At 39.6% G+C, this 16,977-nt stretch overlaps 1 protein-coding gene across 7 annotated transcripts in view; it reads left to right on the top strand.

The window, feature by feature from the left end:
• Positions 1-16,977, top strand: part of PAK1 (p21 (RAC1) activated kinase 1) — an 82,063-nt gene that overhangs the window by 10,832 nt on the left and 54,254 nt on the right. For 5 of the 7 annotated variants that reach the window (XM_065882866.1, XM_065882865.1, XM_065882867.1 and 2 more), the window contains exons 1-3: positions 3,097-3,286; positions 15,137-15,237; positions 15,744-15,891. In XM_065882866.1, coding sequence (XP_065738938.1) covers positions 3,097-3,286; positions 15,137-15,237; positions 15,744-15,891 — 439 coding nt within the window. Of the gene's footprint in view, positions 1-3,075; positions 3,287-15,136; positions 15,238-15,743; positions 15,892-16,977 lie in introns of those variants that run through there. The other 2 variants (XM_065882864.1, XM_065882870.1) reach the window with 2 other exon arrangements.

Raw genomic sequence — 16,977 nt, forward strand, 5'->3', positions numbered from 1 at the left:
AGGGAAGCCCTGATGAAACCTTTCTTGGTGCAATTCTGGGCTGTCATCCTGAACAGGAGTAATATTCAATGAAGCTTTTGGCTGAAGGACCTAAGAGGCAAGGAAGGGCCTGCTTAGGGTATCAGGTGGCTGCAGGGAGTGTAATTTTGGAACTGGCAGTCTGGAGTGGGAAGGTACTCTTGAGAGCTGGGCCAGTAGAAATTCTCTTTGGGGGAGCTGAGGGACTTGAGTTGGGGCTGGGAGGGAAAGCAAAGACAAATCTGCAAAATGAAACTGGAAGAAATGGATAAAAAGCACACCACCCAGAGAGTTACTCTAGATTAACAAGATTGTCCTTGCTTACTTGATTTCTTTTGTTCAAAAATAGAAGTGAGGAGCAGTGGGTTTGTCAGAGGTAGGTCAGGATGAATTATATAAACAGATGAAGTTTAAATTTGATCTTAAAAGATGAGTAAGATTTTTATCAGTCAGAGGAGATGACAAGAAGCATTGGGGGTGGGGGGTGGGGGTAGGGCAAGAGGAGGGTAGGAGAGTACTTGGCAAATTCAGTAGAACAGAGATTTCTGAAGTGTGGTTTGAATGCAAGCTGTGTCCAGGTACAATGGCTTAGTTTGTGAGACAGTTCAATATCAAAGATTGCAAAGGACCTTAAAATTTCGTCTGTACTGAATTCCTTAAAGGCAAGGTATATAACTCTGTCAAACTTTTGATTAATAGAAATATTTATTGAATCCACTGTTGAGTTAGATACTATACTGGGCTGTTTTGGATTACAAAGGTGACAAAATCGTGCCTGACCTTTGGGTTACATTCTTCTGGCGAAGATAATTAAAACATAGTAAAAATAAATGTGATAACCTGGAAATATACCCATTGCCTTTGGAGTGTGGAGGAGGGGACCTTAACTTCTTGAAGGTGAGAACATTTCAAAAGGGCTTCATAGAAGAAATAGCAGTTGAGGGGCTTCCCTGGTGGCACAGTGGTTGAGAGTCTGCCTGCCAATGCAGGGGACGCTGGTTCGTGCCCCGGTCCAGGAGGATCCCACATGCTGCGGAGCGGCTGGGCCTGTGAGCCATGGCCGCTGGGCCTGCGCGTCTGGAGCCTGTGCTCCGCAATGGGAGAGGCCACAACAGTGAGACGCCCTTGTACGGCAAAAAAAAAAAAAAAAAAAAAAAGCAGTTGAAGGATGAGTGAATTTGAGGATAGGGAAATTGGCATTCTGAGCAGAGGGAACAGCATGTGTAAAGGAATGAAAGTGTGAAAGCTACAGTATACTTGAAGAAGTTGGGTGTGGCTAGAGTATAAGGGGAATTAGAGGGAGTGGTAGTAGTGGGAAATGAAGCTGATGGTGGAATGGGTTAAACAATGGGAGGGCCTTTAAAAGCAAGCTAAGGAACTTTAGCTTTTATTCTGGGATGTCACTGAAGGGTTTTAAGTAGAGGTATGAGTGTTTTAAGATCACTGATGGCATGTGGAGAAAGGATTGAGGGAAAAAATGGATGCAAGGGATCATTTAGCTCTGCACTTATTAGAAAATGTTAAGACTCCTATAGATTTTGTCCATAGCATTTAAGTAGTTAACTTCTAAAGCAGTGGTATTCAATTCTGGCAGGCACTGGGATCACTAAGTTTTAAAATTATAAATTTTGGGCTTAACCCAGCCATACTAAATCAGAATTTATGAGGGTCATACAAGGACATCTATATTTCTGAAAAGTTTCGATGATTATTACACTGTTGTTTTTTTTTTTTGATGATTAGAAACTTCAGTCTAAAAAGCACTATTGTGTTTGACTCTAAGGAGCTTACATTCTAAATAGTCATGGTTAAAGATATAATTTCCAGGGGCTTCCCTGGTGGCGCAGTGGTTGAGAGTCCGCCTGCCGATGCAGGGGACACGGGTTTGTGCCCCGGTCCGGGAATATCCCACATGCTGCGGAGCGGCTAGGCCCGTGAGCCATGGCCACTGAGCCTGCGCGTCCGGAGCCTGTGCTCTGCAACGGGAGAGGCCACAACAGTGAGAGGCCCGCGTACCAAGAAAAAACAAAACAAAACAAAAGATATAATTTCCACTGTAGCATGAAGAATAATGAGAAACTTTATTAACTCTGGATATATTCATATTTATCTATTGTCAAGCACACTTATTTAAGGTAATAACATCTATCTTCACTAAAACTAGTGGTTCCATGTGATAGGGATTTTTTTTCCTTTTCTTTTAGATTTTATTCCTTCTGTTTCCCGGAAGCACTGGAAATTGCCTGTAAATTCAGCACCATATAGGACAAGATGGTTAATGCATTGATCATCATATATTTAGAACAAGGTCAAATTTTAGAGGAAGGAGATACTGGAGAGATGATAAAGGCCAGGGATCAGCAAACTTTTCTTGTAAATGACCAGATAGTAAAATATTGTAGGTTTGTGAACAACCTAAATATTTTAGGCCTGTTGCAACTACGTAGTATTGCCCTTAGAATGTGAAAGAAGCCATAGACAATAGGTAAGTGAATGGATGTGGCTGTGTTCCAGTAAAACTGTTTACAAAACCAGCAGCTTTACTGACCATTGGTATAGTGATACAATTCCTACCAGAGAAGGAATGATGTTCCTAAGGTAACAAAATTAGAGCTTGGCAGAGAACTCACTATGTGGAATGCTGTTGGCAGTTTTATTTAATCTTCATGTGAATGACTGAATGGAACCCAAGTGGTTAAGGAATTTCTCTAAAGCTTGTTAAGTAGCACAGGGATTCATTCTCAGTTTAACTGGGCCAAATTTCTGCCTCTTAAATCACATCATGGTGGCTTTTTGTGCTCTCCAATGCCAATAGGAGAATGAAGAAAAAAGCAAGAACCTTGTGAATTTTCAGCAGTGCTTGGCACAGAGTAGGTATTACATCTTTGAGTATGGCGGACTGAATAAGATAGCAGTAGTCATGGTATGCAGTGGAAGGGCTTGAGGTGGGTCCTGGAGGAAGGGTTGTAAAATTTTGGATTCCTTTAAAATTTTCAATACCTATTTCCTTTTGCTCAAAAAATAATAAAAGAGTTATGTTCTTCTTTCTGATTCCAGTAGCTGCTGCTGGTGCTGACAATGTCGAATAACGGCCTAGACATTCAAGACAAACCCCCAGCCCCTCCGATGAGAAATACCAGCACTATGATTGGAGCTGGCAGCAAAGATGCTGGAACCCTAAACCACGGTTCCAAACCTCTGCCTCCAAACCCCGAGGAGAAGAAAAAGAAGGACCGATTTTACCGAGCCATCTTACCTGGTGATAAAAGTACAGTATTTCATTTCTTTCTCATCATTTGTATACTTAAAAAATTTTTTTTGGTAACCTGAATATAATATTTGTCCCTTCCTTGATTTAATTTTCCTTTAATCCCTCTTTTTCTCATTAAATATTTTCCCTATTCCTTATCTTCTTTTCCTGAAATGACTGTGAAGTCAAATGGAAAATAGACCCATTATTATACTCTATTAACTATATCTGACCAAAATTCTAGGAAAATAATTATGCTCTTGCCAGATTTTGGGCAATCCGAAGCCATATATTTACTTACTTTTTAAGTTCTTAAACTGTTTATGACCTCACAAAATATAAGAAATATTGAAATGTCTTCATTTGGATATGGTTTTTCCCCCAAACTAGTTTCATTTGGAATGTCATCTTTCCAGATTCTTTTTTTTTTGAAAAATTAAATTAGTTTATTTTTGGCTGCATTAGGTCTTCGTTGCTGCACACGGACTTTCTCTAGTTGTGTTGAGCGGGGGCTACTCTTTGTTGCGCTTCGCAGGCCTCTCATTGCAGTGGCTTCTCTTGTGGCGGAGCCCTGGCTCTAGGTGCTCAGGCTTCAGTAGTGGTGGCATGCGGGCTCAGTAGTTGTCGCTCGCAGAGTTAGTTGCTCCGCGGCATGTGGGATCTTCCTGGACCAGGCATCAAACCTGTGTCCCCTGCATTGGCAGGCGGATTCTTAACCACTGCACCAGCAGTGCAGGGAAGTCCCTTGTATCCAGATTCTTTTTTTTTTTTAATTAATTAATTAATTTTTGGCTACGTTGGGTCTTCGCTGCTGAACCCAGGCTTTCTTTAGTTGCGTTGAGCAGGGCCTACTCTTCGTTGCGGTGCACAGCCTTCTCATTGCAGTGGCTTCTCTTGTTGTGGAGCACGGGCTCTAGGTGCACGGGCTTCAGTAGTTGTGGCACGCAGGCTTCAGTAGTTGTTGCTTGCGATCTCTAGAGCGTAGGCTCGGTAGTTGTGGCACACAGGTTTAGTTGCTCTGCAGCATGTGGCATCTTCCCAGACCAGGGCTCGAACCTGTGTCCCCTGCATTGGCAGGCGGATTCTTAACCACTCTGCCACCAGGGAAGTCCCAGTACCCTTTCTCTTACTCTTTCATTGAAGCTAGGAGGCATAGCTAGTAGGCTACATGGTAAAGTCAGAATTAGGATTCTGAAACAGTAGGCCAAATATGTCAAGTACAGTGGTGAATTGCAGAAAATATGTTGCAGAAAAATATACGCATAACTACAGATCAGGGGAGATGGTAGATAATAGTATCATTAACCAAATAGGGAACACAGGAAGAGAAACAAGTGAGGAAGGTTGATGGTTGGAGAGCAGGAAAGATGATGACTTAAACGCATTGCATTTGAAGTGAAAAGATAATATTAGACACTTTGTATTTGAGACATCTTGACATAGAGGTGTCTAATAGGCAGTGATCTTACATATAGGAAATGATTGTTGAAAAACTGAAATGAGAACTATTGAGGACTCTTATTGAGTACATTGGGCATGCATCTTTGTGTTTACCCTTTCCTCTACCCCACCTTCATTGTGAACTCTTTTGGGGTCTAGATAGAAGAGGCACACATAACTTGCTTAACTTTGTTTTCTGGCTAATTCATTTATGTAGTAGCTGCCAACTTCCTAGGTGAGGGGCTATGATCTAGGTGATGTTACTCTACCATAGAATCTTCTCCCACATATATGGCCACTTTGTTTATCCCTCAGTTTAGATGTGTGCTTATTTTTAATATTGCACTTTATCAGCCATAATTCTTGATCTCTATAAATAAGTAGGCTTTCAGCCCAAGTTTCTACATGCAATAAGAAGGACTTTTAAAAATAAAAAGCTGGAATTGTTCTTACTGACAAACCAGGAAGATGATGAGATTCCTGACCAATAGACATCATCAAAATTAAAACTTTTCTGCTTCAGAAAGAACGAGAAAAGATAACCCACAGAATGGGAGAAAATTTTCCCAAATCATATATCTGATAAGGACGTTATATCAAAAATATAAAGAGTTACTATATTACCAAAAATGAAAACATATGTCCACACAAAAACTTGTACATGAATGTTTACAGCAGCATTATTGATAATAGCTAAAAAGTGGGAACAACTCAAATGTTCATCAACTGATGAATGGATAAATAAAATATGGTATATCCATACAAAGACATATTAGCTGGTAACAAAAAGAAATGGAGTCCTGATCCATACTTCAAAAGGGGGAACCTTGAAAACATTATTATTAGTGAAAGAAGCCAGTCACAAAGGATCACATACTGTGTGATTCTGCTTATATGAATTTTCCAGGCAAATTCATATTATCCAGGCAAATTCATAAGCAAAAAGTGAAGAGTGGTTGCCTAGGGTTGTAGGGAGATGTGAATGGGATTTAGGGGACGGTGGCTAAGAGGTATGGGGTTTCTTTTTGGGGTAATGAAAATGTTCTAAAGTTGATTGTGGAGATGATTCCCCAGCTCCATGAATGTATTGAGTCACTGAATTTTAGACTCTATGGGTGAATTGTATAGTATGTGAATTATATCTCAATAATACTCTGTTAAAAAAAAACAGCTGATGGAAGTGTTTAGACATCATTGGGAACCGAAGGGATGACCTTATGTATTGAATGGGGAGATGGCGATTGGGATATGGGTGTTGTAGTCTTGGTTCTCTCATAATTTGGCTGCCTGGTTTGGGTCAGTTACTTGTCTTTGGACTTTAGTGCTTTCATCTAAAATATTAGAGTCACACAGATATAGGGAACAAACTAGTGGTTACCAGTGGGGAGAGGGAAGGGGGAAAAGACAATATAGGGGTGTGGGAAAAAGAGGGTTATTATGGGGTTATATGAAATCATGTGAGAACGGATACATGTATATGTATGGCTGAGTTGCTTTGCTGTGTACCTGAAACTATCACAACCCTGTTAATTGGCTATACTCCAATATAAAATGAAGTTAAAAAAAAAGAAATCATGTGTGAAACCTTTGAAAATTGTAAAGCACTCTAGAATTTGAAGAATCTTTCATTCAATAAAAAACAATTTTAAAAAATTAGTCAAACCAGTAGACATATACAGCCTCTTATAGTTTTGAAATGCTGTAATTACATAAATGAGATATAAAGATGAGGTTGGATCAGGTTGTATATGTATGTGAAACAAAACTAGGCCATTGTGAAGTACTTTGTTCAGCAATAAAGCTGTAGATGCAGAGGTTCTTCTGGAAATCCTCGCTGAGTAACCCTAGGCCAAATCTGGTCTGAAAATAAGTCTCATAGCTCAAGATCAAAGCTGTAGCTCTATAAATTCGAAGCATAGATGTAGAAAGCATAGAGTTCTAAGAAGTTCTTGTGAAACGATGTAGTGGCCTCTCTTTCACCACCTAGTTTTGTATTGCCTATACATACCCTGAGCACATAGGTTTCACTCCTTTGCTTTAAGACCTTAGATGGCTATAATTAATGCATACATCAAAATGAAATAAATGAATTTTTTCCTTTTGTTTGGAAACTTTATTCAGCTTGATTTTGTGCTTTTTGATTTTATCATTCAACCAATAAGGATTTGTTGACTTGCCACTTCGTGCTTAACTTAGTCCTAGAAGGATGCACCGCAGTGTTGGCAGTCTTTGAAGTGGTATGCCCTTCATGAAGTATTTGAGAATTTATACCAGCTATACAGAGAAATGGGCTAGAACTGGACTTAGTCTGGATTGAGTCCTACCTCTAACATTTATTAACTCTGTGATTTTTTGCCCTTTTACGTATTTATTTTAATCCCTGTATCCTTAACTGTAAAGTGGGGAATGATTTTAATTCCCATCCATCCCATATCATGAGTAGGCTTTTGTCATTTGACGTGGTGGATGTAAAAGCATTTTCTAAACTCTAAAACACTATACAAATATGAAGTTTTTTTTTTCTTTTCTTTTAAGGGAAACCTCATTTCTTGTTTGATCTGATATCTGTAACAACTCATTTTCAGTTGGGGAGGCTGAGGCTTAGAGAAAAGTAAATTGATCAACGTCTTACAGTTGGAAAGTGGCAGGGATGAGTATGGAACATAGTCTTCCTAAAGTATCTATTACATCACAACATACTATCTGTGTTAGTTGTTCCCAACCCAGATTACACGTCCAACTCACTCATGGTGCTTTTCTGAAATACAGTTGCCCAGATCCTACCCAGACTTTTGGAGCCAGAATTTCCAGAGGGGTAGTTTTGGGGTCTAAAGGGATTTGGGGGATGAGAAAGAAGAGCTCTCTGTGGGCTGCGTTAGTGGTTGAGATTTGAGCTGGCAATGGGTAGAATGTCTATGGGCATTACCTAATGCTGACCTCCAGCGTGGCTTCAGTGTGTGCCTGGGGGGATGCATAAATGATTGCAAGAAGCTGTAATTGAGGGCCTGTGATAGGTGGCGCTGAGTTGCAGAATTCCATGTGGGAAAGCCTGGTTCCTGTGGTTAGGATCTGGAGCCTTTGGTTTATTCTAAGAAGTCCTGTAGCATTTAGTTTGGAATCTTTTCCTGGCTGCATTTTCACAACCGAAGTGGAATTCTCCAAGCTTGGGAAGAGTTTAGCAAAGTTAATTTTAAAACTGGACTACGTCAGTGTTTATCTCTCCAAGTTTGGAGTGTTTTACTGCCTTGAGCTTAGATTAGGTCATCTGAACCAATGAGAAGGGCTTCTTAAAAATAAATCTTTAAAAAAAAAATAAATAAGGTCAATGATTTGTGCTGAAACTTGGATGGCTGTACTGCAACCTGGGATTTTGTAATGTCAGCCTCATTTCCCATGTTACCAGAAAGCCAAATGGACTTGGCCAAAGATAGGGTTAATATTAGGATGGATGGTTTTGCAGGCTTCTTTTTTCACTTTATTTCCTCAAGTCTGTGATCTCTAGTTTCATGAAATCAGATGATTCGTTCTTCTTTTTCCTTAGCCACAGTTTCTAAACTGTCTTAATGAGTGGGTTGGGAAATCTTACTCTGACACTTTCTTTTATTAATGATAACTCATGTTTGTAAAGCTCTCTAGCTTCTACACAGCACGTACATTTTCTTTATCTTCGTTAATCCTTAAAATAATAAGAACAATAGTAATAAAAATAGTAATAACAAATAGTACTAACACAGTAGTAATAACCATAAAAAGTAACAGCAGTAACCGAGCTACTATTTATTGAATGCCTGTTAGTTACTACATATTATATTAGGAACTTTGATGTTTGTAAAATGTGCCAATTTTTCAGGGAGATAAATATTTCACTTTGTAGACAGTAAACTGAGGTAGTTCAGTTTGAGTAACTTGCCCAAGGTCATCTGGTTAGGAGTGGCTGATCTGCGATTATAGCTTTTTTCTATGATTCCAGGGACCTTTCCACTGATACTCTTGTGCTCAGAGAGTCAAGGACTTGCCCAAGGTCATATGCTACATGGTTGCGGTGCATGGAGTCTGCATTTGAACAATTGTCTCTTGACTTCTGGACTGTGCTCTTTAATTCTTCTAAGTCCTCAGACACCATGTACTGTTTGAAGGCTCCCATCCTAGAGATGTTCAGACTAATGCCTTTAGTAGAACTGATTTGGTTAGTTCTTTTAACTTATTTTAAAACAAATTTGCATTTAATGACCTCCATTCATATTCACTTAGTCTGCAGAAGGCATAGTGCATGTAGAAGCAGCTATATTGGAGTTCAAGCACTGGAGGTTATCACCATTGACCATCCCTAATTTTGGGACCTTTGGTAAGTTGCTCTACCTTCCTTCACCTCACTTATCTTACCCATAGTATGGGTACATAATAATATTTATCTCAGGGCTTCCCTGGTGGCTCAGTGGTTGAGAGTCCGCCTGCTGATGCAGGGGACATGGGTTCGTGCCCCGGTCTGGGAAGATCCCACATGCTGTGGAGCTGCTGGGCCCGTGAGCCATGGCCGCTGAGCCTGCGCGTCGGAACCTGTGCTCCGCAACGGGAGAGGCCACAGCAGTGAGAGGCCCGCGTACCACAAAATAAATAAATTAATTAAAAAGGTCTTAAAAAAAAAAAAAAAATTTATCTCAGAGAGTTGCTGAGTGGATTATAAGGCTAAAGGTGTGAAAAAGGTTATGCAAACTGCAGCTTTATTAAGAGTTGGAAGTAATTTTGTGGCTATTATTGCTTGCAGTCATGGTTTTCTTTTGGAATCTGTGATTAACACTTAAGAGTTGTTATGAGATTTACAAAAGAACAACTCTTAATGGGATTCCTCCAAGATAGAATTAAAGAATGATCCTGGGGTAAAATACCTTTCTCTTCCTACATATAGCCTGTATTTCCTGTTGGTTTAGATAGGGCTATTAAGCCAGATTAAAGAATTTGTGCACTGAGGCTAAACAGACCCAAGGAGAGGTTTCCTAAGGAGTTCTCAAGAGTTCTCTGTAATGTCAGAAGCAGGATTCTAAGCTCTGGATGTGGGCCTGGACCTCTGGAACAAATACTCTATTTGAAACTGAGGCCAAAAAGGTAAGCCTCTTAAAACTACAAATGTCAGATACTCTTTATATGTTCATGTGTTAAGTGATTTCACTTCCCTGGGGCTCTTTTCTATAGGCTATTCATCCTCTGAGCCACTGTCTTTCTGTGTTTCCATTACCGAAGTTTGTTTTGTATTTGACATTCCGTGCCTGTGATGGTATATTATATGGCATATTAATAGCATATCATAGAAATAATATATAAAATATAAGATATATAACTATAAAACAAAAATCTAAGTAAAACATAAAAATAATCTAAGTAAAGCATAAAAATAACATAAGTGTTCTTCTCTACAATCTTTTAATTGACTAGATCAGAGGAAATTTAGGAACAGAAAGCAATTCCAAAGCCCTGCGACATGTCCCATGCATTCTAGCTATGAGAAAGACAGATGGACTTATGTCATAAATGAACCATTTATGAACCGTAATAAACCGTTCCCTTTCTCAAAGCAGCTGCTTCTGGAAGGGAAATTGCCAAGTGTAAAAATAGCTTAAACCCTAGCAATTGGCATGTAGGCAAATGGTTCTCACTAAGATACTAAGGAAAGAACCTTTGGAATCAGACCTGGGTTCAAATCCCAGCTCTTACTAGCTGTATGAGCTTGAGCAAATTATTTAACTGCTTTTTAGTTTCCTCATCTGTAAAATGACAGTAGTAATAATGTATCCCATAGGATTATAAGAATTAAGGAAAATATTTTATGGTTATAGTGTCTTATACATGGTAAGTTCTTATTTAATGTCATTTCTTCTCATCATAACAAAGTATGCTTTCTTGATTCAACTTGAAATTCTTTAGGGGAGGTAAAGTAGTAGAATGTAAAGGGCCTTGGCTCTTGATGCCACACTTTTTGAATTTGAATTACTTCAAGAACTGTAGGCAGGTCCATGCTTCAATTTCCTAATCTCCAGGTAAAGTTGACTCTCAGGATTGTGGTGATATATGAGATGATGTATATGAAGTACCTATTAAAACTGTGGGATGCTGTGTCAGGAAGAAATGTAGATACAGGGCTTTGAGAGTGCTGATCTTTCTGTTTTCAAAGACATTTGGAGTGTAGGAGCTGAAAGGGCACTTAAGATCATCTAGTTCATTCTCCCCATTGTTCAGATGAGAAAGCTGAGCACCTGGACTGTATGGTGTGGTAGAGGCAAAACTGGCCTGGATTCTAGACCTTCTTGTGTGTCCTCCCCCCCACCCCCCACCGCCGCCCCCTGCATTTTGCTGCCTTTCATCAAGGTTATATTGGGTCTTTGGAGGCATTAGGACCTCAGAATATCTTTTGGCCAGTGTGCTGAGCTACCACAGAGCAGGATTTTGAAATGGGATTGTGAAAATCATGTCAGAGCTGATAAAAATGGAACATTTATTCCTGCCCTGGAGAGAATTTGCATGTCTTAGGCAGATTCCTTAGACTCCTTGTCAAGTTGAGTTAGGTGTCTGATTGTTTGTTCCTTTCTTCACTCAGTGTCTGAGCACCTATTTTATGCCTGGCTTTTGCTAGCTGTTGGGGATTCGTGATAAATTAGACATGGCCCCTGAACTTAGAATTCAGTCTGGTTGGAAAAATAGACCCTTAAAATAGGCAATTACTATAATGGTGCTGTGGGAACAGAAGGGAGGGTGAAGAACTCCCCAACCTAGAGATCAGGGAAGACTTCACAGAAGAGATGACCTTTAAGCTGAGACCTGACAAGGATAAATAAAAGGGTTTGTGTGGTGAGGTGGCAAGGGAAGGGAAAGGGAAAGGCAGGATTCACAGGCAGAGGGAGTAACTTGAGACAATAGGAAGAGGTGTGAAAGAGCCCATTACGTTTGGTGAACCATCACTGGTTCAGTGGTGTAGAATGTGTGAAACATAAGTACAGGCATGCCTTGGAGATACTGTGGGTTTAGTTCCAGTTTTATTGTGATGCTCACTACCACAATAAAGTGAGCATCACAATAAAAAGAGTCACATGAATTTTTTTGGTTTCCAAATGCATATAAAACTTATGTTTACACTATACTGTAGTCTATTAAGTGTACATTTATGTTTAAATAAACAATGTACATACCTTAATTAAAAAATATTTTATTGCGGGCTTCCCTGGTGGCGCAGTGGTTGAGAGTCTGCCTGCCGATGCAGGGGACACGGGTTCGTGACCCGGTTGGGGAAGATCCTACATGCCGTGGAGCGCCTGGGCCCGTGAGCCATGGCCACTGAGCCTGCGCGTCCGGAGCCTGTGCTCCGCAACGGGAGAGGCCACAACAGTGAGAGGCCCACGTACCGCAAAAAAAAAAAAAAAACTTTATTGCTAAAATATGCTAACCATCATCTGACAATGCAAGGTTGCCACAAATCGTCAATTTGTAAAAGGTATAATATCTGTGAAGTGCAGTAACTCCAAGCACAGTAAAACGAGGTATGCCTGTAGTGGGAGATAAAGAAGATGTAAGTCTGTAGAGCAGAGTTCTCAAAGTCTTTAAAAAAAAGAGTTTATTTTTTAGAGCAGTTTTACGTTCACAGCAATATTGAGTGGAAAGTACAGAGATTTCCTATAAACCTCCTGCCCACACATATGTACAACTTACCTCACTACCAATATCCTATACCGGGGTGGTACATTACAATATGTGAACCTACATCAACACATCATATTCACCTTAAGTCTGTATTTTACGTTAGAGTTCACTCTTGGTGTTTTACGTCTATGAGTTGAACAAGTGTATGTATATAAAGACAAATATCCACCATTATAGTATCATATAGAATAGTTTCACCACCCTAAAATTCCTCTGTGCTCTGGTAATTCACCCCTCCTTCCCCTCAAATCTGTGGCAACCACTGACCCTTAATACTGTCTCCATAGTTTTACCTTTGTCAGAATGTCAGATAGTTGGAAGCATATGGTATATAGTCTTTTCAGACTGGTTTCTTTCACCTAGTAATATGTATTTAAGGTTCCTCATTATCTTTTCATGGCTTGATAGCTCATTTCTTCTTAGTGCTGAATAATATTCCATTTTCTGGATGTATCACAGTTTACTTATCCATTCACCTATGGAAGGACACCTTGGTTGCTTCCAAGTTTTGGTAATTATGAATAGAGCTGCTGCAAACATCCACGTGAAAGTTTCTGTGTGAACAAGTTATCAGCTCCTTTGGGTAAATAACAAAGGAGCACGAATGCTATATTGTATGGTAAGAGTATGTTTAATTTTGTGAGAAACTGCCAACATGTCTTAGTGACTGTACCATTTTGCATTCCCACTACTAATGAATGAAAATTCTTGTTGCCCCATATTCTTGTTAGTATTTGGTGTTGTCAGTTTTGGATTTTGGCCATTCTAATAGGTGTGTAGTGGTTTTTCATTGTTGTTTTAATTGCAGTTCCCTAATGAAATACAATATTGAGTATCTTTTCTATCTATATCTTCTTTGGTGATGTGTCTCTTCAGGTCTTTTGCGTATTTCATTAATTGCGTTTTCTTATTGTTGAGGGTTTTCTTGTGTATGAAATTATAGCTTTTATTTTTAAAATTTTTATTGGGGTATAGTTGACTTACAATGTTTTGTTAGTTTCAGGTGTACAGCAAAGTGAATCTGGTATACATACACATATATCCATTCTTTTTTAGATTCTTTTCTAAAAGCGTAGTAATAATATATATTACTATTATATAATGTAATATATGCCATTACAGAGTATTGAGTAGAGTTCCCTGTGCTGTGCAGTAGGTCCTTATTAGTTATCTATTTTATATATAGTAGTGTAAGAGAATACAAAGGCCTTGGGGTTGGGAGGCTGAAGACCTCAGTCCTGGCCCCAGATCTGCTTCTAACTTGCTCTGTAACATTGGGCAGGCTACTTAACTTCTTGGAACCTCTGGCTTCTTCTGTCATATGGGCACCAAAATCACTACCCTGCTTGTCACACAGTTGTTTTGAGGCTCCAGTGGACTAGGTCTAGCTAATACCAAGGCCAGAAAGTCTTTTGAGTTGGAAAAGGATTATATTAGTTTGCTAGAGCTGCTGCAACAAATTACCACAAACTAGGGGTCTTAAATAACAGAAATTTATTGTTTCAGTTTTGGAGGTTAGAAGTCCAAGATCAAGGTGTTTGTAGGGTTGGTTCCTTCTGATACCTGTGAGGAAAAATCTGTTCCATTCCTCTCTCGTAGCTTCTGGTGATTTGTTGGGCTTGAAGAACCATTGCTCTGATCTCTGTCTTTATCTTCATAAGGTGTTCTCCTAGTGTACGTTTGTCTTCAAATATCCCCTTTTTATAAGGACATTGACTGGATTAGGGGGCTGACCCTACTCCAGTTTGACCTAATCATATTTTAAATAATTATATCTGCAATGGCTCTGTTTCCAAATAAAGTCACATTCTGAGGTACTGGGAGTTAAGAACATATGAATCTTGGCGGAATACGAGGGTACGACAAGGGCACGACAACTCTTTAAATATTGAAGCTTTTTATGCCAGAACCTTAGTGAACACCTACTGTATGCAACACCCTTGATGATTACAAATATTCAGACTTAGTGATTCTTTAAGTTTGTAGCCTAGGGAAGCAGCATAGTAGAGTGGTTTAGTGCTCAGGGCCTGGGCCAGACGGCCTGGATTTGGGTCTGACTGCTGCCAGTTACTATCCAGTTGATCTTGGGCAAATAACTTAGTCTCTGTGCTTCAGTTTCTTTATCTGCAGAATAAGGATGACAGTACCTAACTACAGGGTTGTTGTGAGGCTACAGTGAATATTAATAAAGAACTTGAATTAATTCATAAGATACAAGGATATACTTTACAGCACAGGGCATATAGCCAATATTTTATAACAACTTTAAATGGAGTATAATCTATACAGATATTGAATTACAGTGTTGTTCACCTGAAACTAATATAATATTTAAATCAACTATAATAGAAAAAAGAAGGAACTTGAATCATTGCACATGATAAAATATTAGCTATTCATTTAATTAAAACAATTTCCAAATCTAAAATTCTGTAATGTAGAGAACCTTAAAGTGGTCCATAATCAAGGATCAAACAAACAGAAGCAGGTTATATAAGCTCATAGAATGTAGGATGTCTGGGTTGGAAGGCTCTTTAGAGACCATCTACTTGAGTCTTCTCATTTTGCAGATGGGGAAACCAGGGTTCAGAAAAAAGGAAGTGACTTGCTCTGGGTCAACTGACTCATTTGTATCACAGTCCTTGGCCTCTAAAGGAGCTTAGAGCTCAACAAAGAGCTAAATAAGCCTAAAAATGTAGTAATGTCCTTGTTTTTATCTCCTTTTTCCTGTTTCTCTTACAGCAAATAAAAAGAAGGAGAAGGAACGGCCAGAGATTTCTCTTCCTTCAGATTTTGAGCACACGATTCACGTTGGTTTTGATGCTGTCACAGGCGAGTTTACAGTAAGTCCTGGGCCACAGAAAGACATTTGGTCTTTCAGAGTTCTGGCTATGCACTGTTAGATTTAATCCTTTCCAGACTTCCTGATGCCTCTATCTTTGCCCGAGACCCTCATTACTATCTTCTTATAGTAATGAGAGGGACACATTCCTCCCCTCCAGAATTGTACTAGAGAAGCCTTTGAATCTCTATTCCTTAAATAGACCTCGGTTAAGTGGCCCCTTAACATCAGGCTCTGTGCTGGGCACTGATGATCCAGAGACAAATCAGACATGATTGCTGCTGTAAAGGAGGAATAGCCTGGTGAAGGGGCAAATACCACAAGAAATGACAGATATAGTAAGAGATGTGTTATAAGAGAGACCAGTGTGGAACTCTGAGGGCAGAGAGAGAAAGGAATGACTAAACCCATCTTTAGCTGCCATCAGTTATCAGAGTTAGTTCTGAATTTCATTCAGGGTCCCCTGTGATTATGCCTTGCTGACAGCCTCGCATGTCTCTCTTGTAGGGGATGCCAGAGCAGTGGGCCCGCTTGCTTCAGACATCAAATATCACCAAGTCGGAGCAGAAGAAAAACCCGCAGGCTGTCCTGGATGTATTAGAATTTTATAACTCGAAGAAGACCTCCAACAGCCAGAAGTACATGAGCTTTACAGGTATGGGGATTGTGTCCAGGGCAGTCTAGGAAAAAAGAGGTTTTCATCTTAGTAGATGCCTATTGGTGTGGGGTGGAGGAAGAGCGTTTTTCAAAAGAGTGGAGATGGCACGTTCGCTAAGATGGAATTTTGGAATTTGAGAGCCAAGATGATGGGTTTTTGCATCAAACTTGAGTCTTTACTCTGAAACTGCATGTTTTGAAAAAGTACTGTGATATTACGTGTTAAGAACATAGACTTTGTGCTAGAAGATCTAGATTCTGATACTCATTATGTTCTAGTAGTTCATTTCTTTGAGCTTCAAAATGAGAATAATAATTCCTATCTCAAGAGGTTGTAATGAGGATAAATGAGCTCATTGATACGAAAGTTCTTTATAGGTTGCAAAATGGCACCATGAAAATGTAGCCATCATTATCATCGTTTTCAATATCAGTAGGTTATGTGATAACCCAGTTAAGTAGGCAAGCCCAATTTCTTCCTCAAGGAACTGATTTTTATCAGTCCAATCAGTCCAATGAAAAACTGGCCAGTAATAATAAATGTTCTTTAGATGTACTCTCTCTATATGTATAAGGGACTGTGTTTTTCAGAATGATTTTAATTGCAGAATTGGGATTAGAATCCAGGTCTCCTAATTCCTAGACCAGTACCTTTTCAGTTTACCACTTGCTTCTAGTAACTCTATTTGGAGCACCTCCTTCCATAGCAGAGAGATCTTTCTTTTCTTAGACAAGTCATAGGAAGGCCTACATTTCTGGAAACTTGCCTTGTATATAGCATCTTAGAATGTTAGGGCAAGAAGTATCTTTAGTATATACCACTTCCAGTTTCCCCTTGTTTTGCAAACATTAGAGCCCAAAATGCCCTTCTAATGTGGCTACATTAGTGATCTCTTAACCACTGGTCTTAACTCTGAGTCCAGTGCTTTTTCTGGTGTTCATGCTGTCTCTTTCAAAGGGCAGTATTGTTGGGGAAGGTGAGAGCCGGGATGAACTAGCTAATTTTGAAGGATGCTTTCCCCAGCAAGTATCTGGCTTGCAGCAGTAGGCACAGATGGTGAGGATGACAGACTGCAGCTTTGCT

Source organism: Phocoena phocoena, chromosome 8 (assembly GCF_963924675.1).
Source record: "Phocoena phocoena chromosome 8, mPhoPho1.1, whole genome shotgun sequence".
NCBI lineage: Eukaryota > Metazoa > Chordata > Mammalia > Artiodactyla > Phocoenidae > Phocoena > Phocoena phocoena.